General features: G+C 46.0%; 1 protein-coding gene across 1 annotated transcript; it reads left to right on the top strand.

Moving 5' to 3' along the window:
- The first annotated feature begins 545 nt into the window (after positions 1 to 545).
- bnc1 (basonuclin zinc finger protein 1) lies at positions 546 to 18665 on the top strand. The gene is given in 6 exon segments (XM_005447828.3): positions 546 to 905; positions 8505 to 8607; positions 10850 to 11085; positions 13336 to 15392; positions 16503 to 17062; positions 17065 to 18665. Coding segments are annotated over 6 exon segments (3213 nt in total). The 5' UTR covers positions 546 to 890; the 3' UTR covers positions 17307 to 18665.
- The last annotated feature ends 8423 nt before the right edge of the window (positions 18666 to 27088 follow it).

The following is a 27088-nucleotide window of genomic DNA, read 5'->3' as shown; positions in this document are numbered from 1 at the left end:
TCGCCATGTGCGGCGTCCCCCCCGTCTTCCTGAGAAACGCTCGGTGCAGACACTTACGCATTCCTGACGGCACAAGGCATAACTTGTTACGGAGGCCGTTCACAGAGCTGCGTTAAGGTGAATCCAGACGCACACACTGGGCTGTGTGCAGCGAGAGGGGCAGCGTTGATTTAGGGCATTACTCAGACGGAGAGGGGAGAGAGGGGAGAAAGGGAGAGTCTCCCCTGACTGCATTAGGAGAGCCTCCAGCCTTTGTGATTCCTTTTGATCAAATCTCTGTGAAAGATGAGTGTCATGCCCTCTTCCAGCCAGCTGTGAGGGGACTGCCCTGTGACTCTGAGGGGGGAGGCGTGTGTGTGTGTGTGTGTGTGTGTGTGTGCACACATGTGTGAAAGAAAGGCATGCACACCTCTGTGCGTGCACGTGTGTGTGTGTGTGTGTGTGGGATTGGGAGGGAGCAGGCAGCTCCTGAGGTGAGAATGCCGAGTAGGAGGATCTCATTCCAATCCCCTGTGCCCAGTTTCAACACACACACACACACACACACACACACACACACTGAACATCTTGAGTAGTTTAGAGCGAGTCCGGCATTAGAGGAGAGAAAGCAGAGGAGGCGTGTGTCTGTGTGTGTGTGCAGTGAGAGTAAAAGCACAGGGACTTCTTCTTCTCTCTTTTTTTTGTTCGAGTGGTGGCGGCTCTGTGTGTGTGTGTGTGTGTGTGTGTGTGAGGGAGAGGAGCACATGTGTGTCTGCTGTTGAAGGAGACGCTGCTGGGTGTGATGGCTCTTTCGCGTTAGTACTTGTGCGGACAGGAGAGTTGGAGGCAGTTGTTTTGTGGGACTCGCAGGGAATGGCAAACTCGGCGGTATCCCTGGAAACATCCGACTAATGACAATGGCTGAGGTAAGAGCGCTTCGCCGCCATCCTCCGTGTGCCACGGCTCGTCTCGCACATCATCAGGACACGATGAACAAAGACGGGCTGGATGGAGTTGTGCCGACTCGGGTGACAGGCGCGTTGGGTTGTTGAATGTAGACGTTCAGCGTGTCCTGATCCTGTTACTGATCGGGCAAAAACAGAAAGCTGGTCTCGAGCTGATATTTAGGGTTTCTGTTATCACACAGGCTGTGTGTGGATTTTTACACTTTACTCTTTCATAGTAAAGAATTAATGCCAGAAAAACTTTGTTTAAACTCCTTTAATAAGTTTAAAAATGTGAAATGTTGGTCAAACACGAGCAGCTGTGCAGGCAGAGAGTTTAAATTCACATAAAGATGATTTTAAAGTTTTTGAAACTTTCTTTCGTGGCATGTGTGCATCTCTGACTCGCTCTCAAACACTTGATGGAGACGTTATGTTCTTCACGCCAGTCACCGACAATCCAAAGAGAAAAACAACCCGGATGAGTCGAATTCTGCACTTCATGAAACATGATTCACTTCTTTTGTTCGCCGTTTCTTCCTCTTAGATAATATTCTGCATTCCTCTTTTTCTCTTCTTTGAATTTATTCTAAGGTGCTTGATTTCTGAGGCAGTGAGAGGCCTGTTTGTGTGTCTGTGGGTTTGTTTGCAGAGTGGCGTGGCCTCTCGCCGCCTCTCGCTGCCTCTCGCTGCCGGCCGGGTCCTCGCGGCCGCAGCCTGTCGGAATGTAATTTAAGAGCCGCCTAATGTTTTGTTGCAGCCATCATGTAACAATTAGCTGAGCTGTCTGTGTGGCGGTGGCGGCGGTGGTGTTGGTAGCACCTCTTCACGCCTGTGTTTGTGTGTGTGTGTGTAAACAGTTTAAACAGCGTGGGTTTATCCCCCGTTAGCGGTTTCACTTCCACATCGGTGTGTGTGGAAAACGATAAGTGAGCGTGGAATAACTGTTATTAGCTGAACTGTCTGACCTCATGTTTGAAATACGTTGACATAAATCAGCTGAGATTTGAGGACATAATCAGTCACACACAGAATAATAAAAAAGCCTTTACGCTTCTTGAAGGTGTGAGGAGCAGATTTATAGCTGCGACGTTCCCTTTTTATTTTACAGCAGAATAAAAAAAGTGGAAGACAAATAAAAACTGTGAGAATGTAAATTCTTAGTAAATTACAGCCATCGTGTGTGTGTGTGTGTGTGTTTGCATCCACACACACGTTGTTCCGCTAACAGGTTGCTTTTCTGAGGAGGCCATTACACCGAGGCAGCGATTTAGATTTATTTGTGCGTGAGGCAGAAATGCGAGTCGATCGGCCCTCGGTGACTTTTCCTCTCGTCCTCTCTCTCTTTATGCCAGCTGCTCTCTCGCTCTTTCCACCTTTTGTTTCCCTCTGTACCTCCGCTGCTTTCTGCGGGTGTCTCTCTGCTCTCCTCCAGCGCTGCAGGGCAACAGAAAACGATTCACAGCGAGTGCCCCGGCCTCGCTTTGTGTGTCTTTATATATAATGTGTGTGTGTGTGTGTGTGCTCCAGCCTCATCAGCTTCATTAGCTTCACGATGGTCCATCCGTGAGAGGATGAGGGGCGGGTGGGGGTATCTGTGTGTATCTGCTCCAGCCTTTTACCCCCTTCAGCGTCTCCTTGAGCTGCGATCCGCCCCTCGTGGCCCCCGTCCTACCCCCTAACACACACACACACACACACACCGCCCCGTGCTCTGCGCTGCCACCAAAAGGCTTGTGAGGATTTGTCAGCCAGATGTGACAAGATTGTCAAGAGGCAGCGAGGAGAGAGGGAGATCTGATATTAATCAGAGCGTAGCTGGGAGCCAAACTCCCTCAGACTCGGTGTACTAACATGTTCCCCTCATTTACTCGCTCTGCGAGCCAAACACTCCCTACAAGTTCCTAACGGGGAGCCACGAGCACCAGGAAGCCAACCAAACTTTGGCTCGCCTCCTTCTTCTCCTTCATCTCTTTGTCTGTAGACAGGCCGCTCTTCTCCTCCTCTCATGGATCTGCAGGTAAAGATCTTTTTTTGTCTGCTCCAGTGTTCAAACATGCGCTGCATTCATGTGTGTGATTGATTGCTGGATGAGTTTGAAATAACGAGTGTTTCACGCTGTCTTTGGGCTGTATGGAGTCCTAATAGGCTCAAACGCAGCTTGTCACTACTTGCACTCGCCCGGGCTTTTCCCGGGTTTGTCTCCTCCCGCTCAGGACCGGCCGCCGTCTTCCACAAACACTTCTGCTTTCATTTAAGGGAATTTTAAAAGCTGTGCTGATGTGCAGTAAACCCTGCGAGGAGGCTGGACGGTCCGGCAGCTGAGGGTTTGTTTAAAGTTCACATTTTTGTGATTGTTCTGGGTGATTTTGTTTTTTTAATTTCTTATTGTCAGCTGCTTCCTCGGAGCAGGGAGACGAAATCAGAAGCTCGCGTATCCTAACCTCACTATAACTAACGCTTGTCATCAAGTAAGACTCAACTACCAGCTGTCACCCACACACACACACACACACCCACACACACACACACACACACACACACACACACACACACACACACAGGCTGTGTCCATGGTGAGGTCAGGTGAAGCTGCAGGTTTTGGTGCTGTGCTGGTTTCACTGGTGGGAGATAAGCGAGCGGTACCAGGAGCACGGTCCTCCCTCCGAATTCCTGACTGATACTGTGTGTGTTGGCTTCTATCAAATATTCATTACTCTGTGTGTGTGTGTGTGTGATTTTTATTAAACATGCATGAATGCTGCTGGTTAATTTCAAAGTAAAACTTGACAGTTTTCTGAATGAACAGAGTCGCGTTGGTCTGAGTTTTTTGTGACTAAACTGCTGCTGTGTCATTTTTTTCCTTCATAACTTTAATGTCTGAGAGATAAAATTATATTTGAGCATTTCTGCAGTTTTGTGACTGTTTTCTGTTTGAAGCCATATTAGAGAAGGAAAATGTCGTGTTTGGAGAGAAATTCTTACTTTGTCTGAAAATCCAAACTGTAAAATTTAATGATGTAAAACAGAAAAGTGGAAAAATAAATTCTCATGCCATCGATATGTGGATCGGATTTTTTCTGCTCAGATAAACAACATCAGTCATTTTAATTTGAAATAAAAATCCAATGACTGTGTTTCGTATTAAACGGCATTATTCATTTTTATGAAGAGATCAGTTATAAACCAAACTGAACAGGTTTGAGGAGGATTTACTCGAGCAGTGTTTTTACATTTTATCTCTCATAATTAATCTAATAAGTGTCAGTAAATAGTGTTTTCTGAATAAACTGCTTCGTGGTTTGGATGTTTGTAGGCGCTCGTGATAAAATCCTAAAAATAATAATAATAAATGATGATGATCTTTCTTTGATTTGTTGTTTCCAGCGTGAAGGGGAGAAATAAATTCTCTCTCTCAGCTCTCGGTGGGTTCAAGGATGTTTTCGCCAAGAATTTATCAGTTTACACAAAAAAAGTAAAGCTGAGGGATATCTGTGCCGAATCGCAGACGATTTCTTCTTCCCATCATGCACACTTCCTGTTTTTATCCCTTCTGTGTAATCGTCGCGTTAACTGATTAATGGCTGACAGTAAAATGTGATCCCTCGTACTTGGCCGTCAGTCTCTCCCTTTTCCTCGCGGCTCTTTGGCAGCAGTCAGAGTCGAGCGAGCTGCTGCTAATTGATTAGTTTTCCAGCGCATTAGTCCAACGTGTCCCCGTCCATCCCCGCACGGCCCGCGTCCAAGCAGCTGTTCGCTCCCGCGAGTCTCTGAGGACGCAGACATATTTTAAAGAGTTTATTTTAAACGCCAGAGAGGACGATGTCATTTTCTTTCTCTGTGTGTGTGTGGCTGCAGCAGTGGACGCACACATGATGTTCCAGCTTCTTCTTTTCTTTCTGCGTCTGGCCTTGAAGGCGTGTTTGTGTTTTATTCCACGTATTTTTAAGACGCGGTGGAGCGAGAAAGCAGATCTGATCACCGGGAAGCAGCTGCGTTTAAAGCTTTTAATAATTCTCATAAAAGTGTCAGTCTTTGTAACGGCGGCACAATAATGTGTGCAGGTTAACCCGAAGCCAGTAAAATCCATTGAACCCCGCTGCTGAGTGTGGAGAGATTTCACATCGTCAGAGTATGGATGCTGTTTTATGGCATACTTACCTCCACCTCCTCCTCCTGCTTCTTCTTCTTCGCCTCTCACTTTTGTCTTGTCCTACCCTCACCTCCTCTCCCTCCGCGGCCTCCATCCCACACACGGCCTCAAACTAAATGCTGAAACAAACCGGAAAGACGGCGTCAGAATCAGAACGTGCACGCCACGAGGCTGCATCTGTTTTCACGTTAAAGATGGGAGCGCAAACATGTCATACGAATGTATACAGAGAGAACCAAGGCTGCATGGCTTCCTTTGATTCTGCATCATTCATGCACCTGTTTGTTTAATCAGCAGAGCTGAGGTGTCATCACACGACCTCGGGACACCTGAGATGTGGAGGAAAGCTCTGAGAGTGGAAGTTGATTTTTCTGTGAATGAGAGGAACTCGCATTAAAGTGTTCACGGTTGCTCACCCAGTGCAGTGAAATGAATGCGTCCCCTCCTGACGACAGCGCGCTTTCGTTTTGTCGTTTATTCGATGCCCCGTGCTGTCACGGTGCTAATCGAAGACGTGTAACGTGGCGGAGGAGGCGGAGGCGGGGGGTGGGGGTTACACTGCTGTACATCGGCGATATAAAGAAAGTGACACCGTGTTAACTTTAGCTTGAAGAAGTCTGACGGGGACGCATCATTTTGTGCAATTAGTCTTCTTGTCAGCGGCGTCATTGATGCGTGCGAGCAGCTGCCGCTTTGTTGTGACAACAGCAAAGAGAAAGGGATGGTGGCGGTGGCGGGGAGGGAGGTGGGCGGAGGGTTGGTGGGTTCTTCTCGGTCACTGAGAGCGGCGGTAGCAGTGGCCTGCCCGCGCTGCCATATTTCCTCCTCCACCTCTTCTTCTTCTTCTCAGGAACTCATGAAGTGACTCGCTAATTAAGATAAACGACTCCAAGCACTGGAATGTGTGTGTGTGTGTGTGTGTGTGTGTGTGTGTGTGTGTGTGTGTGTGTGTGTGTGTGTGTGTGTGTGTGATTGAGATGTATATTAGGAGGGGCAGCAGCAGGAGGTGTGTGTGCACCCACAGCAAGACGGGATTAGACTAATTGGGCCGTGTTGGGTCTCGGCGCTCTGTAATGATGGGATTATGTTGCTGAGAGATGAGCAAAGGGGTTTTCACACCTTGCCGCTGTCCCGAGGAGGCCGCCGTGGTCCTCGGGAGGTAAAACCCAACATAAGAGGCCGGTGGAGAGGGTGCAGACAGGGCGGCAGACGGCCGTCACAGGGCCGGAGGCTGGAGCTGCCACCCTGCGCTCAGGTAGCTGCCGCCACCTTCACCTCGGGTCCGTTTATTCGTCCTAACGATGCGAGGTTACCACGAGGTGAAGGACGAGCCCAGCCTCAAGCGTAGAACTGACTAAACGAGGAGGAGGAGGCTCCTTACCCATCCGCCCACGCTCTTCCTCCTCGTGGAGAGGGACCAGGCTCTAGTGGAGATGAGCATGCTGCTCATGTATACTAAACCCCCGCTGATCATGCATTATAGATGCGGAGGGAGAGAGGTGGCGGAGCGCAGCCACCCCAAGGTTTTCAGCATGTAGCGCTAACAACAGCGGCTTTGATCATAAATCTGATGATGCGCCTCCGTTCAGATATGACTCTTTTTTTTTTTAGAGGGAGCAGGAAGTGGAGTCATTTTTAGTGTAGGGCTCCTCTCTGCAGGTCGCTGCACAGTCAGCAGCTCCTCAGAAAACTTGACTCATTATTGTCGTCATCACTTCCTGCATCTTCATCCCATTAGCTGAGGAGGTAATGGACAGAGCCCTCTGAACCCTGTGTGTGTGTGTGTGTGTGTGTGTGTGTGTGTGTGTGTGCACACGCCTCAGGCTGTCATTGATTGGTTTTGTGGTCCAGGTGTGTCCGACCCGCCCGGCAGCCCTGCACACACACACACACACACACACACACACACACACCTGTGCTAACAGGGCAACCACGAAGTGATGGGAGAGAAATCACCAAAGGCAGTCGTGCTCCTTCTTTCAGTTTCCACGGGCGACTTCACGGTTGTACATTTTTTATGTAGCTTTGTAAGAAGAGCGAAGCTACAACCGCGCACACACACACACACACACACACACACACACTCAGCACTTCTTTTTTTCCTTGACTGCGTACTGAGGTGGAGGTTTGTTGTCGGGGTTCCAGTTTCTGATCACGTTTGCTGATTTATTTTTTTTAAATTTAATTACATGATCTTCATATGTTTTATGGAAACACTGACGGATTTTTAAGGATGGACATAAATTACTCTAATTACAGTAAATTACTTTTCCTGCGCAAACACAAAAACATGTTAAACAGCATGTTTGTGACTCTGCTGATCTGCTAACCACATTATGAAAAGACGTCAACTTCATCATAAACCATCAGCCAATGATTCAAATAAATAAAGACTACAATAAAAAAATCACGATGCCCATACGAATCCAACAGCTAAACAATCGTCGAGCTGGTTTGCAGCACAGGAGGAGTTTGCTGCTAAATCGACCTGACGTGATCCCAAAATTATTTCTAAAAAACAGAAGAAGGTTTTATATATATGTGGCACATTAATATGTGCTATGAACATGTGAATTCAATGTGGCACTAAGCACAGCAAGGCTGCTGGAGAGCACCACAGCTCTCAGGTGCAGCGCTCACCTGGTTTCCTCTGCAGCCACCGCATCGCTGCATGGAAAAAAACAAAAAACTGCACAAATAAATACTTTATTATTATTGTTGTTGTTATTACCACCTGATAAGACTCTGAGGGTGACTGACTGCTGCTTACCTGGAATCTAAAAATAACAATACAAATGTAACAATAATCATTTTATTCACTTTGTCAGTTTTTCCTTCATCTTTCTTCTCATTAAAAAATTGCATTCACTGTAATTTTAAATGTTTCGTTTTCACAGTTTTGATAATTTTGCAGATTTTTTGTTTTTGACACTTTGAATATTTTTACTGCCTTCAACACCAAATATAAATGCAGCACTCTGACGCTTATTATCAGTCAAAGCTGCCATTAAGTGCCTGCCTGTTAATTAATTACAAACTTTAAAATGTGTTAAATGCTTTTTAAAACCTGCAGCTGATCGTCTCCATGCTCTGCTGCTCAGTTCTGCTTTGGTTTTTCTACAGGTCATTTTAACCCCACACAGGTGTTAAATTACTGGTGATTTTCTGTAAGAAATACATGAAATATTTTTCGTTTGGTAATTTATAAAATTACAGAGAGGCCTCGACATCAGTCGTGTCAGGTCTTGATGTCAGGAATTTGGTGTTTCCGTTAGTGTCCCACATCCAGTGTGACTAAACGTGTGAAAGGCCTCTGCAGTGTTTTAATGTAAGGAAAACTGTTCAAAACACAGGAAAAGAAAACCTGCAGTTTATCTGATTTTATCTGCTTTCTGTGTGTGTGTGTGTGTGTGCGTGCGTGTTGACAGGCTATCTGCTGCACTTTGGTGAACTGTAACTGTGACAGCTTCAAGCCGGGGAAGCTGAAGAGGAGGCAGTGTGAAAACTGCAAGCATGGCTGGGTGGCTCACGGTAAGACGAGAGTTTATCGTTATTATCAGTCAGAAATCTTTGATTTAAAAAGCTTTCACACTGAAATCTGAATCTATTTATCTGTGTGCCAAAGAATCAAATTTCCAGTTTGCTGACAGACTCACAAATAAAACCATTAAAATGGAATCAAGAAAGTAGCTTCCTGTCTTTAGTTTTATTATTTTTCAGATTTACTGTAAGTGAAACGTGCAGCTGTGTCCTGTGAGACCATAAGATGTGAGCTGTGTTTAAATGTTAAATAAAGGAGAGCAGAGCATTGTTGAAGTTCAGACACAGTCGGAGGCTTTGAGCATCAGACGGATGCTGTGGTCAGGGAGATTTTACGACCACGTTTAAATTTAAACAGAGATGCAACATGAACCTGGAGTGTGGCTGCAGAACTGCACAGCATTGTTCACATGGATGTGTTTAAATAAAGTTAGAAAAGACTCTGACAGTGAGCGCAGTGATGACGCTGTCGCTTTTACAGGTTTAACTGTTTTTACAGCAGAACCAGGTTAAACATCAGGAACCGTCACAGAGAGAAAACCTGCGTGTAATCGAGTATCCCACGACGCACGACGACATGTTTGACCCTCTGCCTTCGTTGGCGTGCGTGACTCCTGTTGTTCACGTTTGCTGACTCAGGAGAAAAAAGTGTTGATTTTAAAGATGACACAGAACCCTGAGCTCCTGTCTGCGGTACATCCCAGTTTACTCCCAGCAGACACCAGCTGAGACATCCCAGTTTACTCCCAGTCTGTCGTTCTTCCTCACATAAATAAGACGTTTCCAGAACCCTGCAGACACAATCGGTCTATTTAAAAGAAAATCGCAAACAGAAAATCAAAAAGAATTCATTTTTCTTGACTGAGGATTTAATTCACTAAATATTATTTATGCAGCTTTTTTTTTTTTTTTAAAGCAAAGCACGAAGTAAAAAAAACCAAAACATTCTTTGAGTTCTCACAAAGGCCAGAAAAGTGTGATTTAAAGTAAGAGTACTTTGAGTAACGCCTGAAGGCTTTTTGTCCAGAATCGTCTCCGTCTGTTGGACTCAGATGCTGAAACATGAAAGCTCATCACTTTATTGTGATATCATCTGAAAATCTGGAGAACCGGAGCTGTTTTCTGATTTATGTGAACCGAACCTTTAAAAGTCATTTAGAGTCATCGCTCTGTGGCGCAAACACAGAGGAGCGTGGTGGACTAACAGGGCGACCGCAGCGGGATTTTAACGATCACTGAAGCTCTGGAAGTCAGAGTTTACAGAGCGAGAGTCACATTTATTTCCTGTAATTATTCTAATGTGTCCAACACTCTGCATGAATCACCATCATTTTGTGTTCTGATGATTATTTCTGCAAAACAGACTTGAATGCTGCGTTATTTGCTCCAGTTAACATCGTCCTCCACCAGTAATACCCACTCTGATGTCATACACACGCAATATTTTACTTTACACACAAGAGTCAAATATCTCTGATTTATGTCCACACGTTCAGCGTTTCATTACTTTCATAGAGCACAAAGTTAGACGCCAGAATAAGGTTTCATCAAGTGAAATATCCCCGAAATCTAAAGCCAAATTTCTAAAGGACAAAAAACGAGTTAAAATAAAATGTAAATGACATAAAAATAAATAACTAAAGAAGTTCAATAAATAAAAATCTAAATAAAATGTAATAATACTGAATAAAAATAAGCAAAATTAAGGTATTATAATAAAAAAAGCTAAATTAAAATTTTGTTAAATAAAACTTAAAATAGAAATTTATTTTTTTTTAAACAAAATAAATAAAATGATCGAAAGAATAACAAGTAAATTAAAAAGTAGTAAAACGTTCTAACAGGAAATTGCTCAATAAATGAAACCAATTAATAATAATAAAGATTAAAGTTGCTGAGCAAACTGAAGTGCAGTGAACAGATTTTATTTGTTGTCCAACATTTAATCACATAACTAATGAAGATTATTGTTTATTTATTTTTAATTCTTTTTCTTTTGTTCCTGTTTTTATTTGATTTGTTACATTTAGGCCCAAAGATTCGACCGATCAAAAATAGATTAATAAATGCCTGAACTCAATTTAATAATGCAAGCGGAGTGAGAGAGCGGACAGGAACGTGAAATGTGAACATGCAGTAGCACAAACACACATGCACCACCCAGGCGGAGCTGATTTAAACTCTGTAAACTCAGATTAATCTAATCTGCTCAAACGTGACCCCTGTGTTTCAGCCCTGAGCAAGCTGAAGGTGCACCACATGTACCAGAGCAGCCAGGTGGAGATCGTCCACTCCAACGTGGTGTTCGACATCTGCAGCCTGATGCTGTACGGCACGCAGGCCATCCCCATCCGCCTCAAGATCCTCCTGGACCGCCTGTTCTCCGTCCTGAAGCAGGAGGAGGTGATCCAAATCCTGAACGCGCTCGACTGGACGCTGCAGGACTACATACGAGGATACGTGCTGCAGGTGAGCACTTAGGACTGCAGAAACCTCGGCTGGTGTGCGCGACATTTCAGGAACAGTTTGACTGAACATGTTAGCGTTCAGCAACAATCTGCGGCACGACGCCACCTGCATGTGTGGCTGCCAGGAGTCAGCTCATCAGTCAGGGGAGCAGGGATTCGATGATCAGGTTCACAAAGTGGTCGTCGTTCACGTTTGAATAGAACAGTAAGTAACCTTGCACATTAAAAAAATGTGTGCCTGGTGCACCTGTGGACACCTCATGAGTGACACCTGTGCTGCATCTGGCTGCAGCTGGAGAAGCTTCAGAAAGAGGCCTTCTATCGTCTGTCTTCATACATCAGTTTAAGGCTTCAGTTTAGCTGCCTCCAGTGTTTATCCTAAACTAAGCTCAGCACTCTTCTACAAAGAAAAGTTCTATAAAAATTAATTTAATAATTTTACAAAAGAAATCACGATGGGGGACGTTGCTTTTTTGCTGATAGCCACAGACTCTGCTTACAGTCGTATTCTGAGTGCATCGGCCTGTAAATGTGTTTTCTTCTGCTGGAGCCGTTTAACATGGGAGTCTATGGAGAGCGACTCACCGAGACTGGAGCCTCTAGTGGATGTTAGAGGAGGTGCAGGCTGAAGTCTGACTGTTCACTTATTTCACAACAATCTGTGCATTTCTTTGTTGATCGTAACCATTTGATAAACACAGACATGTCATCTCTCACCACAACCGGTTGCAGCAGATGGCCCCGCCCCTCCCTGAGCCTGGTTCTGCCGGAGGTTTCTTCCTGTTAAAACCGAGTTTTTCCTTCCCACTGTCGCCAAAGTGCTTGCTCATAGGGGATCATATGATTGTTGGGTTTTTCTCTGTATCTATTATTGTAGGGTTTACCTTACAATATAAAGCACCTTGAGGTGACTGTTGTTGTGATTTGGTGCTGTATCAATAAAGTTGAATTGAATGTTAGATTCAATTCAAGCTGTTGGATTCAGTTTTGTTCTGGCCAAAATCTCTTTCAGAGAAACCTGAAATAATCATCTATAACTTTGTGTACTGCATGTTTTTTTGAGTGCATGGAGGAGATGAGCGTCTGTGAGGCAAGAACGATTATTTCCGATATTATTGGACGTGCATTACGACCCAAGATCAATGCATATTTTTAAATATCACGCCTTCACTTCCTTCCTGTTTTTCCAGCATTTTGTGGACTCAGGTTGTGTTCAGACTCAGTTTTTTGGCCGCCGCAGTGACGAAAAACAAAGTTAAAACACTTTCCTGGATAGACGTGTGAGCAGGACACCTGAGAAACACCACCGCGGCCTGGAGAGTACTTGAAGGGATAGACTGAAGGAATTTCTGAGGATTGCGAGGGAGGAGGGGGAGGGGGTGTCAGGAAATCATGCCTGACGCCAGGCAGGAAAGGGCGGGGGTGTGCCGCGGCAAAGCGATGCCACAAGCCGGTACCCCGCCGAGACGGTACCACCGGGCTCGGGGAGGTCTCCGAACTGCGCCCGGTACATTTGTAAACATTATGTCTTTTGCTCCAGATTTCCTCTCAAGCCGGCGCCAAGCCGGCCGGGTCCGAGGCTGCAGGCGCCGTGTCAGGCGCGCACACAGATCTCACTTCGATTAGTACATCATCAAGTATTCAAGCTGGGCTGCGTTTAATTCATGTTAGCTCATCTAATGGCGAACGTAGAGTCAGAATCCTCGACAGGCACCCAATGAATGCTCTGTGATGAAATATTAATCGCGGTTATGGCACGAAGCCGCTCCTCACTTTCAAAGACCCCCAAACTCACATGTGATTACAGCCGGGCTGAGGGAGAGAGGACCCGCTTGATCAATGCACGGCGCCTTCTGCTCACCCCGCCCTCGCCGCAGATATGTGTGTGTGTGGTATGTTGTGCACGTATTTATTTGCGCTCGCCTTTGGGAGTGTGCGTGTGCGTGTGTGTCCTGCCGATGCAGAGCAGGCACATCCACATGATTTAAATGAAGAGAAATGACCTGCGAGATGAAGCGCTGCGTGTCTGTGTAATGAGCTTTCTCAGGGTTCTGCGCTGCCCGCTCGCATTAACACTCCATCTGATTCCTTTATTTAGCCGCCCTGCCAATCTGCTTTATAAGGTGTGTCGTGCAGCCCACTGTGTGAATATGTATGAGCAAACCAGCAGACACTTTTAATGCCGATGATGAAACCGCTCTCTCCTTTCTTTCTCCTACTTCCCCTGCCCTCTCCTCTCTTCTCTCTGCAGGATGTCGCGGGGAAGGTGTTGGACCGTTGGGCGATCATGACGTTCGAGGAGGAGATCGCCACGCTGCAGCAGTTCCTGCGTTTCGGGGAGACCAAATCCATCGTGGAGCTGATGGCTCTGCAGGACAAAGAGGGCCAGGCAGTGCTGGTTCCCAGCACCCGCACCAACTCTGACATCCGCACGTTCATCGAGCGAAACACCCCCCGCACGGCTGCCAACCTCTCCGCGTCCAAGACCGATAAGCTGAGCGGCAACAGCATGCACCACTTCGAGAACTTCATCAACAGCATGGCCTTCATGCTGCCGTTCCAGCTGCTCGGCTCTGTTCCGGCGCCGTTCCTGGGCTCGCAGACAGGGGCGATGCAACAGCAGCACCAGCAACATCAACAGCACCAGCCGCTGTGCCGCGGGCCGATGGAACAGCAGGGCCAGCGGCAGGACGTTCAGGGGCGGGACGGTCTGCTCAGGGACAATCACCCCTCTCTGTCGCACCCGTCAGAGAGCACGCTGCTCAGCTCCGGCACCATCTCGTTCACGGCTGACCTCAACCGAAGTGGAGACAAGCCGGTGGACGGCCTCTCCGCCGGCACGAAGATCGAGGCCGAGGACTTCTCCACCAGTGACAATTACTCAGACGGGCCCTCCACACCGTGCACGCCGTCCATCAGCTCCGACGTGACCCAGATGTCACCGGAGAGCAAACTGCGCTCGCTGGACAGAAACGGGAGCGGTGGCGGCGTCTCGGGAGGTGTCGCCGGAGGAGGCTCTCTGAAAAAGGGTCGTGTGTTTTGCAACGCCTGCGAGAAGACGTTCTATGACAAAGGCACGCTGAAAATCCACTACAACGCAGTGCACCTCAAGATCAAGCACAAGTGCACCATCGAGGGCTGCAATATGGTGTTCAGCTCGCTGCGCAGCCGCAATCGCCACAGTGCCAACCCAAACCCGCGCCTTCATATGCCCATGAACCGCAACAACCGCGATAAAGACCTGCGGAGCAACTTGTCCGCTGATGAGAGCTCTCAAGGAGAGAAGAGGCCTGAATACGGCACCCCCATCTCCATCTGCTCTGCAGAGAGCCAAAAATCGGTGTCCAGCTACATGGTGAGCCACATGGACTCTGGCTCCAAGCTCCACAGCAGCTCGTTCCCCAGCATGGGCCAGAGCGGCATCCTCTTCCCAAACTTAAAAACAGTCCAGCCGGTCCTGCCTTTCTACAGAAGCCTGGTAACCCCAGCTGAGCTCGCCAACACCCCGGGAACGCTACCCTCGCTTCCTCTGCTGTCCTCCTCTGTGCCCGTCAAACCCATCACAGCCCCCGAGCCCTGCACGACTGACCCGATACCAAAGAAAAAGTCTCGCAAGTCCAGCATGCCAATAAAGATAGAAAAGGAGATGGTGGAGCGAGACGAGCAGGATAAGGAGAGCAGCTCCGAGGATGAGGCTCCCTTACACGGCAGAGACAAGGACGAGTGCGACGGTAACAAAGAGGAAGGACGTCTGTGCACAAGACAAGCTGGGGAGGAGAAGGAAGCCAGAGAAGCGTACCAGGGCAAAGACACGGAGAGAGAGCAAAGTTTGGAGAGAGAACTGACAGAGAGGGCAGACAAAGACGACGGCTCGAGGCTAGCCGAGACCGGTGTCATCACCTGCGCGTCCTCCCCCTTCGAAAACAGGCTGATGGACAATCACTGTGACGACAGCTCGCTCTGCCAGGACCCCGACAGCAACACAGAGAGGGAGGACCGCGAGCACGCCCTCAACAAGATGTCAGAACTCAAGTGGGACGACGGCGAGCACAGGCTGACGAATGGTGGCGGCCTCCAGCTCATAGAGAGGGAGGCGTCCGATGGCTGCGGAGATGACTACGGAGACTCGGGGTTATCTCACCTCGATCCCGAAGCCGTCCTGCCGCACCACTGTGAGATCTGCAGCAAGAACTTCAAAAACCCCTACAGCGTCAAGATGCACTACCAAAACGTCCACCTGAAGGAGATGCACATGTGCACGGTGGACGGCTGCAACGCCGCCTTCCCCTCCCGCAGGAGCAGAGACAGGTGAGAGGAGCTCGATTTCTCCTCCTGACACAAGTGCACGTTTGAGTATTTTAACAGTAACTTCTGCCTGCATGTCTGTGCAGCACCACGTCAGGTTTCTGTATTCATGAATCTGTAGGAAAAATTAAAAACTGCATCTGTTTGCACTGACGGTGCAGCCGCAGCTGAAAATGCATCTGCTTTAACAAACTGTTTCCTCGAGCCTCGTCAATCAAAAACAGAGTCAGGCTTTGGCGCTCACTGCTGATTCCCTCACAGGTTAAAGACTGTACGTGTGTGATGACAGCCCGTTCTCATGCTGGCTGCGTCTCACAGATACAGATCGATCCATTTGTACTTATAAAGCACCAAATCACAACAGCAGTCGCCTCAAGGCTCATTATAGTGTAAGGTAAAATATCAATAGACCATCAGATGACCCCCTGTCAGTTAGCATTTGGTGACAGTGGAGAGGAAAAACTCACAAACAGGAAAAAACCTCGCCTGCTCCAGATTCAGGCTCTCGCTCTTTGAAAGGGGACAGTTCAGCATCACCATAGCGACAGAACAGCAGTGTGACCCCTGCGAATCAGAACGTGTTAAAAAGGAGTTTTTCTTCCCCGGTGTCGCCTACTGCTTGCCCGTAGTCGTCCCTGACTGTTGGGTCTTTACTGTATAAAGCGACCGTTGCTGTGTTGTATGTTGTGTTGTTTTGGTGCTATATAAATACAGCTGAATTGAACTGAACCTTCATCAGCTAATAGCAGTACTAATCTACATTTCGGAAGGTGGTTCTCAGATACTTTGTACCCAAACCACTCCACAGGGCTAAAAACGCTGCCCTGTCTTAATGTTTGTGGAAAACAGCCACCGTGTCACCTGAAATCTTGTCACCTTGTTTTAATTATATTGTTAAAGACACTGAAGACACTTTTTATCCGAACCTTCCAAAAGTGATCCAAACTCTGATACCCTCCTCTCTCTCAGTGCGATGTGCACTCGGATTCAAACGGACGCTCATCACTCTTTGTGCAGCTGCAATAACAATAAATGTTCCAGATGAAATTTTGAGGTAAACAGCTGTAAACTGACTGAAACACTCACAGTGTAATGTTTGTTTTTCACCCGCAGACACAGCGCCAATCTGAACCTGCACCACAAGCTGCTGACCAAAGACTCCTTCAGCCCAGCCAACGCCCTCTACTCTCACTCCTCCCTTTGTCGAGACAGAGACTCTGCCGGGCTGGAGTACTTCCAAGAGCAGCGGGACCGAGACCCGCCCCACCGGGACCCGAGCGGCCAGACCTCCGTCATCTTCCGAGGGCACAACCGCATGGGTCTGGTCTTCCCGATGAGCAAAATGTCCACGGCTCTGGACAGCACTGAGGCGTCTCCGGTGGGAGAGACTCAGGGATTGGGAGGTGGGGAAGGCGGTGTAAGTGGGGAGGATGGGGCAGTCCTGGACCTGAGCACCTCCTCCTCTGCTCCGCCTCGCGGCAGCGCTCAGTCTTCCTGGGACTCAGACGGAGCTGGGAGCGAGGAAGGGGAGGGGGCCGAGGAAGACGAGGAGGAGGCGCTCCCCGTGGAGGACAGCGATGAAAGCTGCGATGGGATCGGCGTGGGTAGGCCCGGGGGCGACGAGCTTCCGCTCGAGGGGGAAGGACCCTGGGCTGTGGCGAGGGAGGACAAGGAGGGCTTCAGGGAGGTGGGGGTGGATCTCCAATAACGTGCCACGTCTGCCAAAAGGTCTACAGCAACAAGGGCACATTCAGAGCCCATTATAAGACTGTCCATCTGAGACTTCTTCACAAGTGTAAAGTCCCCGGCTGCGACACGTCGTTCTCCTCCGTACGGAGCAGGAACAGGCACAGCCAGAACCCGAACCTCCACAGGAACCTGGCTGTTAGCTCGGGTTCCCCCATGGAACAGGAGTAGGGCTCTGACCTCAAAGGCCAACATTTACTTTGTCCAAGTTGTCCTTTTGTTGTTTTTCCTGGGCGCGTAATAAAGAAGGCTCACCCGTTAGCACTTTTGAAACATCACGCCGTCATTCATCCGTTACTTTAGGCGAGAAAGGGACGAGCAGAGAGGAAACCAAATTCATTTAAAACAACCAAAACCTGCACAGGTCAGCCAGTTGGTTTCAGTGTCGTGTCGTGCTGATTTATTTTAAATTGGTTTGCCTTTGAGCCCTTTAAAAAAAAATCATCCGTGTGGACTAAAGTTTTCCTTGTGTTGTCGAATCACGGAGCCGTGTCCTGCAAGTGTTTTTTTCTCTTCCAGTGTTTCTGTCGTCGGACGTCCACGTCTGCCCCGTGAAGCCGTAGTGAAGTAACTCCTACACTCATCATTTCACTCGTTCCAGCAAAACAGTCTCTGTTGAAAAGCTATTGTGTTGTGAGGTAGAACAATAAGTTATTGTACGGTGTTTCTATGATCTGTCTTTACTGTTCTCTTTGTTGCAAACTGCTAATGTTGACCAAAGATTTTTCTCAGTTCACAGTTGTGTGTGTGTGTGTGTGTGTGTGTGTGTGTGTGTGTGTATGGACCCTTTGTGTTGTGGGAGGGGTTATGCAGTATTAAGAGGTCCGCCCGGTCTTCGCTCACCTTCATCGTTTTTAACAGCAGTATTCAGGCGTGGGCGTGGCCTAAAACAGTAAAATATATAGAAAATGTTGACTGAAAAGGTGAAATCCTGTTTTTTGTTGGTGTTTTTGTAAAGAAATGTTCTCACGCAGCCAGACTTCATGTTGTTCGCGTGGTTTCTTGCAGTAACCTCACCGACTGGACAAACGGCAGAAAGATGCCACCTCTGGAGGCAGGAAGGATGTACTGTGAAAGAGTCAAACACTGAGAAATAATCATGAAAAAATGCAGTTTCTGAATCTGGCCCCTTCCCCTGAGCACACCTTACACAAAGAGCCGGAAACAAAATGTTTGAGCTGTAGATTCTGTGAATAATTTGTTCTGAAAGACACCAAAAGAAAAGAAGCTGTGTAAAATGGAAGAATTTCGCCACTAACATTACGTTTCTTTACGTGAACATAAACACTGTGTTGTACATTCCTGATTTCACCATGGTTTACTGTTCTGGTTTTGCTCGGTATTCTGCATATTTCCTTTCAGTCTGTATTTAAACGCGTGACTCAGATTTAAGGTCGCACTCGTTTGTTGTTTGGATTCGTTCATATTAAAAAAAGAGCAAAAACCGAGACATGTGGATAGATGTTCATGTTTCTTTTGAATTAATGTTACAATATTCATTCAGTTTAATAAAAAGCCATATGTTTGCAAGACTCCAGTCACTTATTTTGAATTCCTGCATTAAAAACATGTCGGTCTGTACGCTGCACAAAACTTTTCATCAGGTCACTGAAAACTACTGTTAACAAAACAAAAGATTCAGAGCGTCAGGACACTCTCAAAAGTCCCAGAAATATTTCTGTGTCATGCAGTGATGCAACTCCGGAGTTGAAGGCGACCCGTGCAGCTTGTTAGCTAGCTACTCCACATCGACTGCCGTCTGCGACGTCCTTCGGTTATGACGGGAAATCTCTGAAGAAATGAAGAAATAGTAGCAAACTTTATAGTAATAACCAGGAACAAGTAATTAACTGTAAATTATGTTAATTCATGTAATAATATAAAATCAGAAGAAAAAAACTGAGTGTGACTTTTTTTTCTGCATTAAATCTCAGCTAATTATAACATGATAGCATCCACTGTTGGACACATATAGACTAAAAATGCTCGTAATTTGTGGACACATGTAGACGCTGCTCTAGTGTCGCTTTAACACTGGCGGTTTTGCAGTGTGTCCAGTGTGTGACTTGTAAACATTCAAAGATTGAAAGAGCTGTTTTGTGGCATGTGGCTATGAATACAGAGTGAGAGCGCACGCTGGACCAGATTCATGAAGCCTGTTTTTAGGCTTCGCTCTCCTGCTGACTGTTGACGTCTGTGTGATGTCACAGCTCAGCTGACGGCAGAAGCAGAGGGAAGGTGGGAGACTCAAAGAAACTGAAAAGGCCAGTTTAAAATATAACAGCAGCTCTGAAAAATCATTTTCTAAGGCTTAATGGTGAATTATACAAAATAAAGTGTTTTCAAATCACAACAACAGTCGACTCGAGGTGCTTTGTATGCTAAAGATGGTTACAGATACAGCGCTTTTCTACTCTGAGTACTCAAAGTGCTTTTCTGTCTACCCTTCACACACAACCCGGGGTCAGTATCTTGCCCAAGGATGTTTGGCATGCAGGCTGAAGCAGATCAACCATCAACCTTCCGATTAGTAGATGACCTGCTCTGCCTCCTGAGCTACAGCCACCCCATAAAGACCCTAAAATAATACAGAGAAAACCCAATCAGATGACCCCCTGTGAGCAAGCACTTGGCGACAGTGGGAAGGAGAAACTACTGTTTAACAGGAAGAAACCTCTGAGAGAGCAAGGCTCTTTTTTTTGCTTCTCCTGTGTAAAGCATCCTTGGATTTCTTGAAAGGTGCTATAACAATCTAACATATTATTATTGTTATTATTATTAATACAGACAGAATCAGTCTATACTGTTTATACAAACTAACAGGAAAAGCTACTTCATTTCATAATGTACATTTCAATTCAATCAATTAATTTAAGGTCATTAAAACATCTGATCTGATGCACTTACCTGTCTGACTGTCCACCAGCTCAGGAACCTCAGGAGGATTTATATGTATTTATTGTTGTTGTAATTCACAGTTACAGTAGGATTGTTCTTTCTCCACCTTGGTGTCAGATGGATGACTGTATATCTAAACTTTTATTATATCATACAGCACACAGCAGCACACTGTGAGATAAGGACAGAGAACTGTGTGACACGCTGAGATTTGCATAATAAATTCACTGTAGTAACTTATTACAAGGAACATGAATATTAAATGTGTTTATATGGTAAATGGTAAGTGGCCTGCATTTGTATAGCGCTTTACTTAGTCCCTAAGGACCCCAAAGCGCTTTACACTACATTCAGTCATTCACCCATTCACACACCCATTCACACACTGGCAATGGCAGCTACATTGTAGCCACAGCTGCCCTGGGGCGCACTGACAGAGGCCAGGCTGCCGGACACTGGCGCCACCGGGCCCTCTGACCACCACCAGTAGGCAAACATGGGGTTAGTATCTTGCCCATGTTATATGTATAAAAACAGACACGTCTAAACATAAAAACTACAGTTAGAAACATGCACAGTGACCTGTGTTTTAACAGCAGATTTCTGCACATGCTCTTACGCAAACAGTGGAAAATATATTTGAGTTTGAACTTTTCCTAAGCAAGCACACGCGTCCTCATAGTGCACTGAATCATCCGAACATCACTGACAGTCATCTGTCCTCCCAAGGTCTTAAATAAATTTATCACTGAAATTTCTTAAAGCCTGAAATTCTATGTTATTACTGAAGCCACAATGAAGAAAACTGGTAAGTAGAAAATTTTAAAAAACGAGTCAGCTGTGTAGAACGCAAATAAAAATAGAAATCAATGACTTGCAAATGTCATAAACATATATTTTATTTACAATAGAAAATATATAAAATGTTTCAACTGAGAAATTTTACTTTGAGCTCATTTTCAATTTAATGTAACAAACCCTGTAAATAGAAAATAGAAACAGCTGGAGGAACAGGTCACATGACCACGTGTAAAAGGAGCATCGTATAGATCAGAGCTTCTCAGAGGTAAAGACGGACAGATGACGTATGAGGATGTTTGGTGATAGCAGCTGTATTTCAGTGTAAGGAAGGTTTAGTCCACTATGTTTTAAGCTGAGCTGACTATGAACTGTTAGTCGGTAGGTCTGCCTGTCCACATGTCAGATCCTCCTTCAGCTTTGCCACCATGTTTCTGTGGCCGACCTTGTTTGTGTTTTCCAGGCGATGCCCATCCTGGAGCGATCCGAGGACATGCCCGAGCCGCTGCGAGCACTTTGTCTGTGTTTAGAGCTCTCTAGTCGACTGACTTTTGGCCAGATGTGGCATATTTTCTGAGGCATCCATTGTGAAAGCTTTCAATCTTATGTCACCTTTCAAACCATAGAGGAGAGCACCGCAGTTTACAGTCTGACCTTTGTTCTAAGGCTGTATTGCACGATATGAACTTTACGTGGATAAACTGTACAGCTGTGAATTCTTTGCTTGTCAGCTTGCAAAACATTTTATATGGTTTGCAAGCAGAAGCCAGTCTGTCAGCTCTGCATCATCTCCATCAAATGCAGAGGTATCGTATGAACCCACCAACGCCAAACGTGTCAGAGCTTGTTGGGCTCTAAACCTGAGCTCTTTACCGCCAGGTCAGAGACACCTCGCTGACTCACTGGTTACCTTTACTAATGAGCTCTCCTGGTTTCACATCACCTATAACAGGTGGAGGACCTACCCTTGGTCCAGTATCAGTGATAATTTCCTTTTTGGTTCCCCTTCGTTCATTTCTTCCTTTCACAGAATTAGCTAACGTCAGCTAATTCTTCCTTTCACTCAGCTGTCAGTGCAGATAAACCAGGGGTGACAGGTCCTTTCTGTCTGTGGGACATGTGCCGTCCTGCTCAGCTTGCATAACAAACTTGGGGTCTTTCTGCGTTAGCCCTGTGATTGACTGTTGACCTGTTTGGGTTTACCCCACCTTCCACCCTCTGACAGCCCGTCCAGCACCCTGAGCAGATGATGGATGGTCTCGTCCCCTTTCTTTAACGAAGCACACTCTGAAAATGTCACATTAAATAAGTAAAACAGTCTCAGATGTTAGTTTTTTGCACGGCTCTTTGGCATCATAACTGTAAGAAATGAATCCTGCTGAGAGCTCAGTGATGACTTTCTCCCATAATTTAAAAAAACAAATCTTTTTACTGGTGATCTGGTTTCTGTGTACGTCCTCTGGTGTAGCTGTGGATGCTGTGGGTGATGTTACTGTAAATCTGATGATGATTCAGACCTCTAACTCAAGTGAAGGTATCAATTCACACTCTTGTGATGTGAGACACTATTAAGGAGAAAATACAGCTGTGCTAAATTGGACTCGTAAGCAGGCCGGTAGTGGCCCCCGGGCCATATGTTTGACACCCCTGAACTAAACCATCTCTGTAACGGAGACGAGGACTCGCTGGATGATTTAATGATGTCAGGCAAATGCTTTCAGCTGTTTGTTTTTTTTAAAATAAGGCTTTAGAAGTGATATGAGGCAGGTTATCTTTCCATCAGGCCTTGCTCACAGGTCAGGGAGGGGCGTGGCCTGCAACATGACTGGGGTCAGGTCAGCCTCAGCTTGACCCCTTCACTGCTACGCCACCCAGACTTGGCGAGCAAACAAAGCAAACACAAACGGCTATAGACGCACACACACAGGTGACGGGAAGTTTATTAATAGGTTTGATATCTCTGTGATTTTTGCTTCTTTTGGATGATAACACGGGCGAGACACTGAAACGGCAGTCAGCACTGATTAACATTTACATTCCTGCAAAATGGCACGCTCTCCACTGTCCAAAAAGAAGCTCTCAGAGTTATTGAAGAGGTGAATTAATCACTGTAATCCCACTGCGCAAAGGTAAAGGGCAGGGATGGAAATGGACGGGGACAGTGGAAGCATTGTTGGACTTGCATTAAAAAAGCGAGGAGGACAAATCTGTTACGCAACATGCCAAAGTATTGCACTATTACAGAGGGCTGAAAGCCTTGCATAACTCAACAATCCAACCCACCCGTCACATTTACTGTACATTAGTGAGCCTGCAGAGCCGTTCCTCATCACTTAGGAGCTAAAAAACCCAGTTCTGACAAGTGGCCCCCATCCTTTTTCTCTGGCACATTGCAGAAATCTAGTACCACTCAGAGAGGGCACAGTGGGTTATTTCAGTCCCTCCTGTGTGCTGTATGTAGGCGACAATATCCAGCAGAGAAGCTGGTTGATCTGTAGAGGTGGAGCACTCGCTCAGCTTCCTCCACAGAGCCGTATCTGTATCCGGAACAGCTTGCATCTTTGGGGCTATTTTTAAGAAGCAGTGGACCGCTTTCAGAAGCTGTTCACTGGTAAATCTGGAACAGATCGAGGAGACTACTGAGCTGCAGAGGTTTGCTGTGTTTAGGACTGATAGTCGAGACAAAATGTGCTAGTCCTCCCTTTTACACGACAAACACTGAGGCTCTAACTCTTACAGGTGTTTTCATGCTGAGTGAGGTGAGTTCAGTCAGCCATAGCCACAAATGTGTGGCCATTTATGGAAGTACTGAAATCAGCATTCTTTCTACCGTCCAGCAGGGGGCGACTCTAATATCCAGATGTATAGAAGTCTATGGGAACATGAGCTGCTGCTTGCTTCATCTCTGAGCTCAGTAAACATTTTCCTGCTAAGTTTATGGTCTCAGTCTGACTGAATCAAACACCATGTCCCTTGTTCTTCGATGTACATTGTACATTTGTTTTGCCCACTAGGGGTCGCTGCAACAAACAGCAAGCACAGAATTATTGAGGAAACTCAGAAGCAGAGTCAGGAATCATGTGGCAGACGTACGACTCGCGAGACAAGATTTAATCTTAAACACAGACTTTGTTGGTGGCGACAGATGGAGTAAACCATAACAGAGCAGAACAGGAGCAAACTGAGTGAAAAAGAGGACTAGAAGGATACACAGCAACAGAAGGAAACAACGTGAATCAAGAGGGAAGATGCAACCAAGAACAGAAGCAAACTGAGGGTTTAAATACACAAGAAACGTTCAGGGGAGGATGGAGACACCTGGTGAAACACAGCTAAACTAAATCTACCTAATGAGACGAGGAAGCAAAACTGAACATAAGGCACACAGGAAGTAACAGACATACAAACCTGACCTAATCAGGGGAGCACAGAGACTGAGACAAAGATCAACAACAGGTTGAAGAGAGAGGCCGGGCAGCTCATCTAAGCCAGCTTTTATATCCTGGACAACACAGGTGAGCAGCATTAGCTCACAATGCTTCCATGCAGCATGTCAGGCTTTCTTGAGGGAGTTGACAGGGGAGACAGAAAGCGATCACAAAAGAAGGTGAAACTAGAATACACACAGAGGATATTTATCAGTGACCATCTCACTAATACCATAAAAGAGCCAAACCGAAACATCATGAAGCTCACTGGGATGAAGACCCAGGAACAACATTAGCATTCATTTCTAGCTGTGTTCCTGTCTGATATTTACTCTTCATCCGTCTGTTTTGGTTCATCATCTCTGACTCTTCAGCTTTTAAATTCCAGGCCGAGTTCAGAGAGGATTTTCTTTATGCAAGTCTTTTCGGTGAAAACGACTCCCTGCTGCTGCAGGAAAAAGGCTGATACAGCAGCAAAGCTCAACCAAACAGCAAAGCGGTGAAAATAATGATGCAAAGGATCCTCAGAGAGCAGCTTTGCCGAGGTAAAACTCACTGTGTATTGGTGTAAGTGGCAAACTTTCCACAACACATCTTTTAAAAATATATTTATTACCTAAAAAGACAGAAACTTAAGCACCCTCATGTTAAAAAGTAAAAGAGAAAATGTCTCACTGCCAATCCTATCACTTAATCCTTAAAGCATTCTTGTAAAAACAAAAGCATCCTGTTCATGCTCGAGACTGAAAAGTTGATTTTACACAATGCTGTTTTTAGAAAAGATGAGCGGAGTGCTCGGCATGCCGTGCTCCTTTTTTGTGTCTTTATTTTCTCACATCTCAGTGAAACTGTCCTCTGTTGTAACCAGAGAACATGACCGCCGTCCAGTGGCTTAATTATATTATACTCATGTAAATGACATATAAAGCTAAGACTCTATGTTCATTTTAAATCAAGATACATAAATATGAAGCAGGTCCACATTTGAACACATGCATTACATCTGAATCAGCACCAAGGAAGGTTAGCTCAGATCTGAACCCCACTGAGTGTCCTCTGTCTGTTGTGAGGAGGCACAGAAACCTGCAGCCGTCCAGCAGCTGCAGAGATTTTGGAGGAAAAGTGGTCAACGGTTTCTGAACGCTCAGATATTTTTTATGACTTTGGTAAATGTTTAATTTTTAATTTTTGTATTTCAATAAATTTTTGAAATACTGCTTCTCATATAAATGCATTCAGTTTAATCATGTTAAATTAACTAAAGTAATATCCTTTATGTTCACGTGAACCACGTCTTATAAAACCCCATCCTCTTCCTCGTCACCTCAAGCCTCATCTCCTGAAATGAAGTCAGGGCTCCAACTCACGAAAACACCCTCATTTGTTCCCAGTAATGCTACTGTTACTGATTGCCAGCGGAGTGGATACTGTCTCCAGACAGCTACAGAGCAACAACAGCTGGTTATAAGCTAACATTATGCTAGCTAATGCTAGTTAGTCTAGTAAAAATCAGTCTTTACCTCTAATAAACAGTTTGTTACATTCTCATATTGTATGAGAGTTTATTAACTGAGCGTCAGCAGCTGACAATGTTAGATCCACTTCAAAGAAAGTTTCCCAAGTGCCAGCTAACAGCAGCTCTAACAGCAGCTAATGTCAGGTAACAGCAGCTAACAGCAGCTCTAACAGCAGTTGTAACAGCGTACTGACAGCCTACACTCACTACAGATGAAGGGCAGCCAGATTTGTACGGTAGCTCGGTTACATACAGAACTCATCTGACTCAAATCCACAATCTACTGACATCTAGTGGCGAGAATTTACACACTGCAATTTTAAATACCTGCTTTTATTTTTAGTGACAGTTTTTAAGTATTTATTTGTTTTTATTATTTTAATAGTTTTTTAATGTTTTTGTTGTTGTTTTTCAAACTTGTTTCTTGTAACTTAATGGTTGTTAGTGGTTTTTAATTCATCTTAATCCTGTAATGACATTTCAGTTGCCTTTGTCTGTTTAGAGGACTGGATGTTGGATTGTGCATATGTCAGTAACACAAACAGACTTTTTCCCCATGACTGTTTTTTTTTTTTCAGACATCATTACTTTAGCATGTGGAGTGTGATTTGGACAGACGTTAACCTGCAGACTCACAATGTAAAAACCTTCATCGTGTCACAGCAGTTCTTGTTTTTGCTCTTCGTGAGAAAACTTGAGCACTTTTCTGTCCCGGCTTTGCTGCGAGCTGCCAGCACCTGGGAAGCGTTGGATATGTTGCAAGCTACTGTGAGAATCCCAAACAGTGAAACTGAGCCCTCTGAGCAACACTGCTCCTGATCCCCCACATGTTCCAGAGAGAGGGGTCTTTCTGGGGCACTGACACCGGATCCCACCTCTCGGTCCTGGGACGGGGATCGGGGCCAGTGGGGGGTTGTGGTGGAACTGGAGGGTAAGGCAGGGACGGGGAAGGGTGGGGGGGGTGAGAGAATGGATTGTCCACGGGTGCTTGGGAAGCAGAGGAATATGAGGGGGTATTACCGCCCAGCACAGCGGCCAGATGGACAGCAGATGACTTTTTGTTCTTCCAAACACTCTGCAGGCTGGGGGAGGAAGAGGAGGATGAGGAAGATGAGCTGGGCAGAAGTGCAGGAGGGAGGGGGAAGAGGAGAAAAGCTTAAGTGAAAGTTTTGGTTTTACAAGGCAGTTTTTTTCCCTCTCTGGGTCATAAAATGTTCATCAAATCCATTTGTGTGTCCCAACATGTGGTGCTGTGAAAGAAATTCCCGCTCCTCTGCATTGTTATTGAATCCATCATCTGAACTTAACTGTGA

The sequence above is a fragment of the Oreochromis niloticus genome, linkage group LG1, assembly GCF_001858045.2.
Source record: "Oreochromis niloticus isolate F11D_XX linkage group LG1, O_niloticus_UMD_NMBU, whole genome shotgun sequence".
Lineage (NCBI taxonomy): Eukaryota > Metazoa > Chordata > Actinopteri > Cichliformes > Cichlidae > Oreochromis > Oreochromis niloticus.
Note: the sequence above shows the minus strand (reverse complement) of the source record. Positions and strands in the feature narration are given on the sequence as shown.